This window comes from Hyla sarda, chromosome 1 (genome assembly GCF_029499605.1).
Source record: "Hyla sarda isolate aHylSar1 chromosome 1, aHylSar1.hap1, whole genome shotgun sequence".
Classification (NCBI taxonomy): Eukaryota; Metazoa; Chordata; class Amphibia; order Anura; family Hylidae; genus Hyla; species Hyla sarda.
Genome location: NC_079189.1, coordinates 549830594 through 549845004, shown reverse-complemented (window position 1 = coordinate 549845004; position 14411 = coordinate 549830594). Strand labels below are relative to the sequence as shown.

The 14411-nt window shown below is 47.3% G+C and overlaps 1 protein-coding gene across 1 annotated transcript in view; it reads right to left on the bottom strand.

Annotated features, from left to right (window-relative positions):
* The window catches only part of AP3B1 (adaptor related protein complex 3 subunit beta 1), a 228561-nt gene extending 216866 nt beyond the window's left edge, over nucleotides 1-11695 (bottom strand). Inside the window, exon 1 of the mRNA XM_056541614.1 lies at nucleotides 11364-11695. Coding sequence (XP_056397589.1) covers nucleotides 11364-11521 — 158 coding nt within the window. The 5' untranslated portion in view covers nucleotides 11522-11695. The remainder of the gene's footprint in view (nucleotides 1-11363) is intronic.
* Between the last annotated feature and the right edge of the window lie 2716 nt (nucleotides 11696-14411).

Sequence of the window (14411 nt, the reverse complement as noted above, 5' to 3'; positions counted from 1 at the left end):
GAAATATCGGGAAGATATCCAAAAGGACCATTTGGTTTCAAACTGTTGGTAGGAGGAATTACCGAGTGAGATTATTTTTTCATAGGAGCATGTGAGATTGATGGTGGCTATAACATCTGATATTGTAGGGATTTTCGTGGACTTCCAATCTCGTACTAATACAGTCTTAGCTATGGCACACATAATGCAAAGGAGACCCCTGATTCTGGGTGGAAGCATAGCAATACCCAGTAGAAGGAGCACCTGTTGAGGAGACCAGTTAACATAGTCAGGGAGGACCTCAAGGAAAAGGTCCCTACAAGCTATCCAGTAACTTTGAATCATTGGGCACGACCATAGTATGTGGAGCAATGTGCCTTTGTCACCGCATCCCCTCCAACAGTCGCTAGAGGTCAGGGAGTATATACGGGCTAGCCTATCGGGCGTGTAGTACCATCTAAGCGTTGTTTTTGTTATAGCTTCAATGTGGTTAGTGCATTTAAGATGTTTCCTGGTCATGTTAAATGCCGACATCCACTCCTCCTCCGTGAAGTTGCATCCCAAGTCCCTCTCCCAGCTCCTTAATATATGAAATTTGCGAAACTGTGCAGTCTGTTGGAGAATGTTGTAGAGGGGTTTCAAGCCTTTCTTACCTCTAGAGACATGCAAATAGGTGATCGGGTCTCTATAAAGGGACGAGTGTGTCAGAGAGATAACCAGGTGTCTAATTTGTAGGAATTTAAAAAAGTCAGAAGGGGGAAGGTCGTAGGTGCAGCTTAAATAGGAAAAGGTCTGGAAGTTATTGGAGTCCATCAAATCCCCCACTGTAGATACCCCCCTATTCGCCCAAAGTCTAAGGTCCGTGTCGGGCAGCATAGCTTGTAAAAGGGTGAAGGGCAATGCTTGTTTCAAGTGGGAGACATGTGAGCTTGCAGTGCGGTGAAATAGTGACCAGGCTCCTAAGGAAGCGGAAACTACAGGACCTAGGTGTACGGGGGCAGGTATGTTCCAGAACGGTGTCAGGAGTAGGTCAGGTAGAGAAAACGGGTGGGACATGAATTTCTCTATCTGAAACCAGGGGGTAGAGTCAGTCAGCGTAAACCATCCCGATAGGGAGGACACCATTGTAGATAAATAGTATGATTTCAAGTCAGGTAAGGCTAAACCTCCCACCCTTCTATCCCTAGTTATGATGCTACGGGCTATCCGTGGTTTCCCATGGGCCCAAACAAAGCTCGTAAGCATAGAGTGGGCTCGGCGAAAATAGTCATCTGGTATACGCAATGGCAAGGTGCGGAAGATATACAAAAATTTGGGTAGGAGTAGCATTTTGAAGGTAGCTATCCGTCCTGTCCAGGAGATGTCGTGTTTGGCCAATCTAGTCAGTTCCGTGTGTGTATTGGACAGAAGAGGCAGGTAGTTCAATTTATAAAGGTCAGTGGGAGAGCAGGTTAGGGTGATGCCTAAGTATTGAATCCCTCTGGATTGCCAGTCAAATGTGTAAGTGGATTTTAGCGTGGAGAGTATTGCAGGAGGGATGTTGACCGGAAGGGCTTGGGTCTTGGAGGAGTTTAGGTGGTAATATGAGAGCATGCCGAAGTGTTCAAGCGTGGACATTACTGTCGGTAGGGAACGGTCTGGGTTGGTGAGCGTGAGGAGTACATCATCTGCATAAAGGGATATAGTGTGGGGCCTCCCTCCTATCTCCACTCCAGTGATGTGGGGGTTTTCCCGAATAGCTTGAGCTAAAGGTTCCAATGCCAAAATGAATATAAGGGGGGACAGGGGGCAGCCTTGTCTCGTGCCATTCGTGAGAGCAAAACTAGGGGAAAGGGCCCCATTGACATACGTCTTGGCGGAGGGATTATTGTAGAGGGCTGAAATCGCAGTGAGAATAGAACCGCTAAATCCCATTCTCCCCAAAACCGAGAAGGCGAACGACCACCGGAGGCGATCGAACGCCTTCTCGGCGTCAAGAGCGAGGGCCAGAACAGGGAGGTTCCGGGCCACAGCATGGTGTAGAACCCCCAACACTCGTCTGGTATTATAATAGGGCTGTCTATTAGGTACAAAACCAACTTGGTCAGGAGCGATCAAGGAAGGCAACAGGACGGCTATGCGATTGGCGATAATTTTAGCAAATATTTTTATATCCAGATTAAGTAGGGAGATTGGGCGAAAATTTTGTGGGCAAGTAGGGGGTTTGCCCGGTTTAGGGATGGTGACTATAAGTGCTTGCATGCTTTCACCAGGAAATGTACCAGAGTCCAGCACCTCCTGGAAAAATCTGCAGAGATGGGGGGTAAGAACCTCATTAAATTGCTTATAATAATGGCTAGCAAACCCATCTGGTCCGGGGGCTTTACCTCTGGGGAGTTTTTTGATCACTAAAGATATTTCTGGAGGAGTAATAGGGGCATTGAGGGTGAGAAGTTGTGAAGGGGTCAAGGAAGGGAGATGTAGGGAGGACAGAAATGTGTCAGTCAGGTCTACAATATTAGAGGGGGTTGGGATAGAATCCCGTAGATTGTACAAATCAGCGTAGAAATCTCTAAAGCTGAGTGCAATGTCAGAGGGAGTATACAGTTTAGCACCCGTGTGTGGATGGAGGATGTAGGGGATCCTGAATCTAGTGTGTTGCGCTTTAAGGCGTGTAGCCAACAATTTCCCTGCCTTATTGCTCTGTGAATAGTGGGTTGCTTTAGTTTTACGAAGTGACTTCTCGTAGGAAACTAAGAGGAGGGTTCTCAAATCCTGTCTAAGGGATTGCAGTTGTGTCGCTAGGTGGGGAGAAGGGTTATTCATGTTTTCCCTCTCCACTTGACGCAGAGCAAGGAGAGTCGCTGTTAACTGGTCACTTCTCTGACGCTTCAATAACGCCCCCTGTTTAATGAATGACCCTCTGATGAATGCCTTATGTGCGTTCCACACTATACTTGGGGGTACCGGGGAGGATTCGTTTAGTGTGAGGTATTCGGAAAGGTCTTCCTCAATTTGGGACCGGGAGGAGGGGTGGGAGAGGAGAAAGGGATTACTGCGCCACAGGAAGGTAGGGGGAGATATCAAGTGTTCAGCTAGCGTAAGGGTGATAGCAGCATGGTCGGACCATTGGATAGCCTCAACCGAGGAAGAGATAGCTAGGGGAAGTACTTCTCTGTCAGTGATAAACATGTCAATTCTGGAGTACACATTGTGAACCCCAGAGTGGAACGTATAATCGCGTTCCAGTGCGTGATGTGCACGCCAAATATCATAGAGATCTTCTCTCCAAAGGAGATCAGCCAGGGATGGGGGATGTCTGGAGAGGGAAGATGTAGTGTCAATATGAGGGTCTACTGTGATGTTGAAGTCTCCACAAAGGATCAACTTACCCTCTCTCACAGAGTTAATTTTACGCATGAGGGAGCGCAGGAAGCGTAGTTGGAAAGTATTGGGTGCATACAGAGATACTAACGTATAGGGAACATTGTTAAGGGTGCACACTAACACAACAAATCTACCCGATGGGTCATCAATTTGTGTGGTAATGGAGAAGGCCACTGTATCTCTAACTGCTATCGCTACTCCTCTCGTCTTGGTGTGGTAGTGGGAGTGGAAAACAAGGGGATACAGTCTGTGGGACAGTCTGGGAGCATCTCTAGGAAGCAAATGGGTCTCCTGAACGCAAAGAATATCCCCCCCCAGAGCAATAGCTTGTCTCCACATATGGGAGCGTCTCATCGGGCTATTGAGACCATTGGCATTCATACTAATAATTTTAAGGACCATTATACAGTAATAAAAAAAAGATAGCATGAATAAAATTGAAGGTCTGGCAGCATGGAGAGGGGTCGCCTCCCAGCGAGGGCTCTCCCATCTCAACGACACAGGTTGGGTGCAGCACAGGAAAACAAGGATGGCTAGCATGGATGCAAAAGTTAAACAACAAAAAACCAGAACTAAACGCAATGTAAAGGATACACAGTATAAGAACACTAGATGGAAAACCATCCATCGGTGGGGGGTCAGAGTCCCATCTGCAGCCTCTCGCCGCAGACAACATAGTCACACAGCATCAAAAGGCATCCCGTGTCAGATAGATCTCTGTTCTTCATCCAGCCATCAGCGGTGTGTAGACCAATCGCTCCGGGTTTTCATTGGAGATGTGGTGGAGGGTTTAGGGATAGAAATGTTCCATCTTTTAAGAAGAAGTGTGCCCTCTTCCACCGTTTTGATTACATGCATGTCTTCTCCTTGACGCACCAACAAGCGGACAGGGAATCCCCAGCGATATGGCATGTCAGCTTGGCGAAGTGCTGAGGTGATAGGGGACAGGGCTCTTCTCAGCTGAAGGGTGGTAGCGGACAAGTCCGCAAACAAAAGGACCTTATGAAACGGAGCTGGCAGGCCCCCATTTTTCCGTGAGCATGACATAAGAAGTTCCTTCACTCGAAAGAAGTGTATGCGGGCAAGCACGTCTCTCGGCGCCGTGTCCGCCAGATGTTTGGGTCTAGGAACTCGGTGTGCCCTGTCAATTTCCAAGTCAGAGGCAGGCAATTCAGGTAATGCAGCTTTAAGGAGGGCCTGCACATATTGTGGAATCTCTTTGGGAGGCACAGATTCCGGGATACCCCGCAACTTCACGTTATTTCTTCTGCCTCTGTCCTCTAGATCAGCTAATTTTGCTTTGATCATGGAGACATCTTCCTCCAAGGTAGTATGGGCATCAATCAGGTCATTATGGGACCCAGCAAAGTCCTCAAATTTATGTTCCAAATGATCCACTCTGGAGCCCAATTCACCTATCTCTTTCTGGAGGGGGTGAAGAAGGGATTGGAAGTCTGTAAGAAGGGATCTGCGCTGCACCAGCATCATCTCCTTCATTGCTGTGTCAGTGAGAGTCACATTAGCCACTGGCATGGCCATAAGAACATCTCCCCCTGTAATAGGCAGTTCAGCGTCCAGGGGAGTAGGACTGTGGAGAGTTTCAATGAGTGCATCATCTAATCTCGGACGTTGCTTGAAAGGGCTGATGGAGGGAGAAGCAGGGGCACAGAGTCCCGTGGCGGCGCCACTAACCTGGCGGCGGTCACTCACCGCTATGCAGGGGTCAGAAGGGCCTGGGAGCAGACGAGGTCCACGGAGTTTAGAAGGACTGACACTTGCAGGGCTTCGCGGGCATAGCGCCGGGTCAGATGAGGAGCGCCGTAATCGGGTCTGCGGAGACAAGCGGCGGGATGAAGCGTGCGGCGCCCGTGCAGAATCTTCCTCACTACCTCTTTCTCCCTCGGCGCCATCTTGTGAAGAGTCCGCGCCGTCTCTAAAGTAGAATTTCGCCAGTCTGGCGTGGCCGGCAGGTTTCCTCCTCCGTCCGGGCATGGTAGGGTAGATAGGTGTTCAGGGCTGAGCGCAAAATTGAGTGGCTGGAAGCTTTGGATAGTCGCTTACAGCAGGACGGGAGCAGGAGCTCTCAGCTCAAGCGTGCATGCAGCTCGGGAGCCAGACCACGCCCCGCGGTATACGGTTTTTAATGTTAAGTCAATGGACACGGTTTTCAGCACGGTTGAATACGGTTTTGAAAACAAAACCATATTCCGAAACCGTAGAACAAAATCGTGGTGTGAACACGCCCTAATCAAGATGATCAAGAACATCACATTGTGCCCCATCGCCTCTACAGAAAGTTACATCTTGGAATCTTTCATTATTTCGATGCTATTGGGGGAGATTTATCAAAATCTGTGAAGAGGAAAAGTTGACCAGTTGCCCATAGCAACCAATCAGATCTCCTCTTTCAAAAATGAAAGACGCGATCTGATTGGTTGCTATGGGCAACTGGTCAACTTTTCCTCTTCACAGGTTTTGATGAATCTCCCCGTGTGTTTTTTTTGGACTCATTGGGGGAGATTATTAAAACTCCCCCAGTCTGTAAATTGAGCCTTAGTCTATGTTCACATCTGCATCCTTTCTCCGTTCATCTGTTTAGTTAGCGGGACTTGAGCGGATAAAAAAAAAACTACTGAAAGCCGAAATTCTTTGCCCAGTCAGAAACTGCAAAATAAACGGAAACGAGACGGACACCATTAGGGAAGGGTCACGGGTAACGCATTCGCAGCATATTTGACGCTGTGTATACGCTGCGGATGTTCGTGGTAGCAAAACCTATGACACTTCATATCTGCGGCGTATTTTATTGAATTGAGCAATCGCTGCGTCCTGAAGGAGTGACTGCAAAGAACAGCTGAAGAGATGCTGAGAGAAAATACGCAGCATCCAATACGCTGCTGAACCTGAAGAAAAACGTGTGCATTTCACGCACCAGAATACGCTGGAGGACCAATGTTCGCTTCTAGTGCAGTGGTCGTCAACCTGCAGACCTCCAGATGTTGCAAAATTACAACTCCCAGCATGCCCGGACAGCCGTTGGCTGTCCGGGCATGCTGGGAGTTGTAATTTTGCAACATCTGGAGGTCCGCAGGTTGAAGACCACTGTTGTAGTGTATTCACGTGTCTCAAATACACTGCAGATGTGCTACATGACCTTACCCTAAAAGTTAATGGGTTTGGTTGGGATGAGTCCACTGAGCAAATAAGCCACCTGACTCCATTTTCTGTCCCCAAACACTAATGTGAAGGCCCCAGATGTGAGGCCTAAGCAGTGTACGTTCACATTTGTATGGAAGGCCTCCATCGCAGATTCTGTTCAGCAGCAGGCTGCCCCATTGCAGGATGGACACCAATAGACCAAAATAAGGCTGCATTCACATCTAGTTTTTGCAATACGGTTGCCATATCCGGTTTCATTGAAAGGACTGTATCGAACCGAATTGCAAATCGTATATATAGGCATTTCATTGTAAACCGTATGCCAACCGTAGCATCAGGTTGTGTACGTTTTGCATCATTTACGGGTTTATACGGTTTTTAACGGTACACCAAACCGTAGTCTACTACGGTTTTGTGTCCCGGTCAAAAACTGTATGCAACCTGTATACGGTTATTTTAAAATGGAGTTCTATGGTAACCGTATTGAACCATATGTGCGTAAGGTTACATCCAGTTTTAACAATACTGTTTTTTAATTTTTAATTATTTTTTTTTTTTTGGGGGGGGGAAATTCAATAAAAAAAGAACTTTATTTAAAATGTTAAACATAAAACCGTATCCGTTTTTTTTCAAGGAAAACTAGAGATGAGCGAATTACAGTAAATTCTATTCGTCACGAACTTCTCGGCTCGGCGGTTGCTGACTTTTTTTGCATAAATTAGTTGAGCTTTCAGGTTCTCCCGTGGGCTGGAAAAGGTGGATACAGGCCTAGGAGACTCTTTCCTAGGACTGTATCCACCTTTTCCAGCCCACCGGAGCACCGGAAAGCTGAACTAATTTATGCAGGATAAGCCATCAACTGCCGAGCCGAGAAGTTCGTGACAAATCGAATTTACTGTAAGTTCGCTCATGTCTAAGGAAAACGTATTAAAACCTATGCAAACAGACATCCGTTTTCAAACCGTATACAGTTTAAAAACGTGAGGAGGCATATACGGTTGCATACGTTTCGGTCCGGATTGGAGACATCCGTTTTTTGTACAGAAACGGGGGATATGGGACCCGTATTGCAAAAACAAGATGTGAATGCAGCCCAAGGCTGGGTTAACACTACGTTTTGTACTTACGGTTCCCGTATACGGCTGGGAGGAGGGGGGCAGGGATTAATCGCGGCACCCGCACTCAGCCGTATTCGGGAACCGTATTTAATGCATGTCTAAGTGTATTTAATGCATGTCTTTGAGCCTCCGGTCGGCTGCGTTTTCGGCCGTATGCGGTTTCCCGACCGCAGGCAAAAACGTGGTCGACCGCGTTTTTGCCTACGGTCGGTAATCCGCATACAGCCGAAAACGCAGCCGACCGGAGGCTCAAAGACATGCATTAAATACACTCATAGACATGCATTAAATACGGTTCCCGAATACGGCTGAGTGCGGGCACCGCGATTAAGCCCCGCCCCCCCTCCTCCCAGCCGTATACGGGAACCCTAAGTACAAAACGTAGTGTGAACCCAGCCTAACTTTCATTGGGTCGCAAAGGTTTCCTGCTGGTTTCTGTCTCTAAGCTTGTTATCCCCTATCCACAGGGTCTAACCACTGGGACCCCACACCAATCTTAAGAGCACACCAATAAACAGAGCACACTGCGCCAAACTTTTCTGAGCGCTGAACTCTGAAGTATCCAGCAGCCCCATAGAGAATGAATGCTGCATTGGCCGCTCACGCGCAGTGCACTTTGTTCATTCTGGAGTAAATTCCCGTAATTGGGAATACCCTTTTAAGACTGAACTCCATAAAATAACAAAATACATTAAAGGTTTATTTTTTTACATCAACTGATGCCAAAAAGTTAAACAGATTTGTAAATTACTTCTATTAATCCTTAATCCTTCCAGTACTTATTAGCTACTGAATATTACAGAGGAAATTCTTTTCTTTTTGGATTTCTTTTCTGTCTGTCCACAGTGCTCTCTGCTGACCTCTGCTGTCCATTTTAGGAACTGTCCAGAGCAGCATCCGTTTGCTATGGGCATTTTCTCCTGCTCTGCACAGTTCCTGACACCAGTTGATTTAAAAAAAAAAAAAAAAAGGTTTCCATAGGAGAACCCCTTTAAAGTCACCTTCTGCTCCAGTCCACCTCCATTTACGTCCCTTGATGACGCCCACTCCCTGCTCAAACAAACTGCCGACGACCGCTGGGACCATCAGGAGGGCGCGTCATCCAGGAAAGTAAATAGACACAGCAGGTTGGACCAAAGCGATGGTACTGGATACAAAAAGCAGAAGACAAGTAGAGTATTTTTTTTTACCATAGCAGGCTTTTTTATTTTTATTTATTCTGGACTCCCCTTTAATGTTTTGCTGCTTCGTGAACAACTTTGATGGAGCCCCTGCACTCCAGCTTCCAGAGGTCGGGGTCCCAGAGGTCCCCACTATGAACAAATTATAAATGGCAACTCCCAACCTTCCTTGGACCACAAAGACTATGATTACACGTCATGTAGTTATCCCTCCCAGAGACACAGAATTTTCTTTTTGTCACCCCAGCAAAGTTAAGAAAAATCTTAATAGTTTTCTAATGTCTTCCATGGAGATCAGTATCAGATCACACAAAAGCAGTACTGCGTGTTATGGTACGTTGAGATGCAATCTCACTGTATACCTTAAAATATACCAATTACGCCCCCCCCCCCTGTTTCCCAACCAGGGTGTCTCCAGCTGTTGCAAAACTGCAACTCCGGGCATGCTGGGAGCTGTAGTTTTGCAACAGCTGCAGGCAGACACTGAGATAAGGGATGACAGCGGGGTGACAGGACTCTTTGGTTACGGCAATTTTTTAACCCGACGCCAACTTCTACTTTGAGAGACTGCAAAATGTGTATAACTTTATACGTCTGCAACACTGCGACCATAAGGATTGGCGCTAACCCTTCTGTGACCCAACATTTCGGCAAAGTAATCTCAACCCATAGAGGCCTATGTTGGACGTCACCCCCAAAGGGTGCACAATACAGTTAGTTGTGTCCATTCACTCCACAATTCTGCATATCTGGTGCAGGATCTCTTTGTTCATTGAAGCTGTGATGATACCTGCACGCTGGGAGTTGTAATTTTGCAACAGCTGGAGGCACACTGGTTGGGAAACACTGATCTATACTATTGTCCCTCGACCTGTGGCTCTCCAGCTGTTGCAAATCTACAACTCCCATCACACTTTAACAAACAGGTTGTTGTTTTGCAACAGCTGGAGAGCCACAGGTCGATGGACAATAGAATAGACCAGTGTTTCCAAAACAGGGTGTCTCCAGCTGTTGCAGAACTATAACTACCAGCATGCCTGGAGAGCCAAAGGCTTTTTCTTCATGGTCTACACTAGTGTTCTTCAACCTGTGGCAAAACTACAACACCCATCTCTGGCAAAACTACAACTTCCATTTCCAACTTGGCTGTTGGATCATGATGGGAGTTGTACTTTTGCAACAACTGAAGTGCCACAGGATGATAGACAATAGTATATACCATTATTTCTTGACCAGTGTGCCTCCAGCTGTTGCAAAACTATGACTTACAGCATGTTCGGACAGCCTTTGGCGGTTCATACACGGTCTATACTGGGGTGCCTCCAGCTGTTGCAAAACCAAGTACCAGCATGCCTGGACAGCCAAAGGATTTTCTTTCATGGTCTAAACTAGTGTTCTTTCAAGGAAAACTGTCAGCTTTCTTCCCCCGCACTAACCAGCAGTACTGGCTGCTAGTGCGGAGGACGCTGATCAGTTTGATGCTTACCGTGCCCGGATCCGCCGCGACGTTCGGCCGTAATCTTCTATATTCAAATGAGGTGCTAACTGGCACTCTGACGTCAGTGCCGAGCCGCAGCACCGCCCGGCTCATCAATATTCCTCCCCTCCCTCTTCATTACAGAGTGGGGAGAAGAGGGAGTGGCGGAGGATGGGGAGGAATATTGATGAGCTGGGAGGAGCTACGGTCCAGTTAGCACCTCATATACTGATAATAGAAGATTACGGCAGATCCAGACACGCTAAGGATCATACTGATCAGCGTCCCCCGCACTACCAGCCAGTACCGCTGGTTAGTGCGGGGGGAGAAAGCTGACAGTTTTCCTTTAACCTGTGGCTCCCACATACTACAACTCCCATCATCAACTGTTGCAAAACTAGTTTGGCTGTTGGATCATAATGGGAGTAGTAGTTTTGCAACAGCTGGATGATGGACAATAGCATATACCAACAATTCCCAACCAGTGTTCCTCCAACTGTTGCAAAACTACTCCGGGCATGCTGGGAGTTATAGTTCAGCAACAGCTGGAATCACCCTGGGTAGGATACACTGCTATAGATTATTTAAGAAACACTAAAGGCTGTCCAGGCATGCTGGGAGTTGTAGTTTTGCACAATTTAGAGCATTGTTCCTCAACCAGGGTGTCTCCAGCTGTTGCAAAACTACATCTCCCAGCATGCCCGGACAGCCTTAGGCTTTAGATCAGAGCATTATAGTTTTGCAACAGCTGGAGTTACCCTGGGTAGGATACACTGGTATACTAAAGGTTGTCCAGGCATGCTGGGAGTTGTAGTTTTGCACAGTTTTTAGACCAGGGAGCCTCCAGCTGTTGCAAAACTACAACTCCCAGCATGCCCAGAAAGCTGGGAGTTGTAGTTTAGCAACAGCTGGAGGCACCCTGGTTAGGAAACACTGGTTTAAAGCATTGCAAGAGCCACCATGCACTGCACACATGATATGCAACCTGTTGAGGAACTACTAGTCCCAGCAAGTCCTGTAACCAGACCAGCTAAGGAGTATTCACACACAACAGCTGCCTTCTCCCTCCCCGCCCCTTCTTACTTCTTGTCGCTGCTGAACAGCGCGAAGCCGGCCGGGGTAGAGCTGCCGCCCGGTGTGGCCTCCTGTGCCAGCTCTGCCCCCTCACCGCCACCTCCTCCGGTGCTGTAGTCATTGTTGTACGTCAGGCTGGTGCTGGAGGTGGACGCGTTTCCGCTCATCTTGTAGTGTGTGTGTGAATGGGAACAAACTCTGAAAGCTACGGGAACGGTCTGCTGGCACTACGGAAGCCGGTGTGGGCAGCCGCTGCGATCACGTGACAGGCGGGTGACACGGCGCTGAAGGCAGAGGCGGGACGGCCGAGTAAACTCGGAATTCCGGGTGTACTGAGCGAATGGCAGGCACAGCCAATCAGAAGCCAGCATTCTATAGTGGGCGTGTCTTGAAGTTAAGTTTGTATCACGTGGTGTCTGCCAAGTTGTTGTCAACTTTTTGTCATCATGGTGCCGGGTGACTGATAGAAGGGTGTTCAGTGCTGCCCAACACGTGGTTCCCCCAGGTGCTGTAAAACTACAACTCCCATCATGCCCTACCTACATTACAAACTTAGGGTTAATTGACACCACGGTTTATAAATACAGCGGCTTGTGATATATTATTCATAGACTGGCATTGTGCCCCGTTGCTGTACAAAAGCACGTTTTGTCTACTATTATAAAACCATATATTCGTCATATACAGTTTTTATAGTATTGCAGTCAATGAGAACCATTTAAAACGTGTGTATACGGTTTCATACGGTTTTAGCACATACGTTTTAAAAACCCTAAACCGTATGCACAAACTGTGGTGTGAATGGGCACGTAAACAGGCACTGTCACTTTGAAAAACTTGACATTTCTCTGCAGGGGCTGGTGCAAGGATTTTTCCACCCTGGGCAAAAGCTAATTTTGTCGCCCCTGGACCACGCCCTTTGACACACACCCACTTTACTGCTGGGGTTATACACTGTAACAAACCTCCTCATCATATAACCACCTTACTACTGGGGTGACACACTGTAACAATCCCACTCCTCATCATATAACCACCTTACTACTGGGTTGACACACTGTAACAATCCCACTCCTCATCATATAACCACCTTACTACTGGGGTGACACACTGTAACAATCCCACTCCTCATCATATAACCACCTTACTACTGGGTTGACACACTGTAACAATCCCACTCCTCATCATATAACCACCTTACTACTGGGGTGACACACTGTAACAAACCCCTCCTCATGTCATCACCTACTACTGGGGTGACACACTGTAACAAACCTCTTCTTTATGTAATCACCTTACTACTGGGGTGACACACTGTAACAAACCTCCTCCTTGTCTTGTAATCACCTTACTACTGGGGTGACACACTGTAACAAACCTCCTCCTCATGTACTCACCTTACTACTGGGGAGACACACTGTAACAAACCTCCTCCTTATGTAATCACCTTACTACTGGGGTGACACGCTGTAACAAACCTCCTCCTCATGTAATCACCTTACTACTGTTTTGACACACTGTAAAAAACCTCCTCCTCATGTAATCACCTTACTACTGGGGTGACACACTGTAACAAATCTCCTCCTCATGTAATCACCTTACTTCTGGGGTGACACACTGTAACAAACCTCCACATGTAAGTTCCTTACTACTGGGGTGACACACTGTAACAAACCCCTCCTCATGTCATCACCTACTACTGGGGTGACACACTGTAACAAACCTCTTCTTCATGTAATCACCTTACTACTGGGGTGACACACTGTAACAAACCTCCTCCTTGTCTTGTAATCACCTTACTACTGGGGTGACACACTGTAACAAACCTCCTCCTTATGTAATCACCTTACTACTGTGGTGACACACTGTAACAAACTTCCTCCTCGTGTAATCACCTTACTACTGGGGTGACACACTGTAACAAACCTCTTCTTCATGTAATTACCACACTGTAACAAAACCCTCCTCATGTAATCTCCTTACTACAGGGGTGACACACTGTAACAAACCTCTTATTCATGTAATTACCTTACTACTGGGGTGACACACTGTAACAAACCTCCTCCTCATGTAATCTCCTTACTACTGGGGTGACACACTGTAACAAACCTCTTCTTCATGTAATTACCACACTGTAACAAAACCCTCCTCATGTAATCTCCTTACTACAGGGGTGACACACTGTAACAAACCTCCTCCTCATGTAATCACCTTACTACTGGGGTGACACACTGTAACAAACCTCCTCCTCATGTAATCTCCTTACTACTGGGGTGACACACTGTAACAAACCTCTTCTTCATGTAATTACCATACTACTGGGGTGACACACTGTAACAAACCTCCTCCTCATGTAATCACCTTACTACTGGGGTGACACACTGTAACAAACCTCCTCCTCATGTAATCTCCTTACTACTGGGGTGACACACTGTAACAAACCTCTTCTTCATGTAATTACCATACTACTGGGGTGACACACTGTAACAAACCTCCTCCTCATGTAATCACCTTACTACTGGGGTGACACACTGTAACAAACCTCCTCCTCATGTAATCTCCTTACTACTGGGGTGACACACTGTAACAAACCTCTTCTTCATGTAATTACCATACTACTGGGGTGACACACTGTAACAAACCTCCTCCTCATGTAATCACCTTACTACTGGGGTGACACACTGTAACAAACCTCCTCCTCATGTAATCTCCTTACTACTGGGGTGACACACTGTAACAAACCTCTTCTTCATGTAATTACCATACTACTGGGGTGACACACTGTAACAAACATACATAATCGTGCACTTACACGTGCTGTAAGAGTCCACACACAAGCCCTCATCGACTGCCATCATTGTCCTCTATAGACCAAGCGGTGGCGGAGGGGCGGAGACAGAGTTGTGATGTCATGAGACAGAGGACATCAGCGATCATGCCTGTCTGCCTCTGGGGAGCATGTTGCCGCTGAAAGCAGTACTCCTCCGAGGCGGACAGATGTGATCGCTCAGGAGAGGCGAGGGGGTTGGGGCGGATGTATGGAGGAGCGCGCGATGT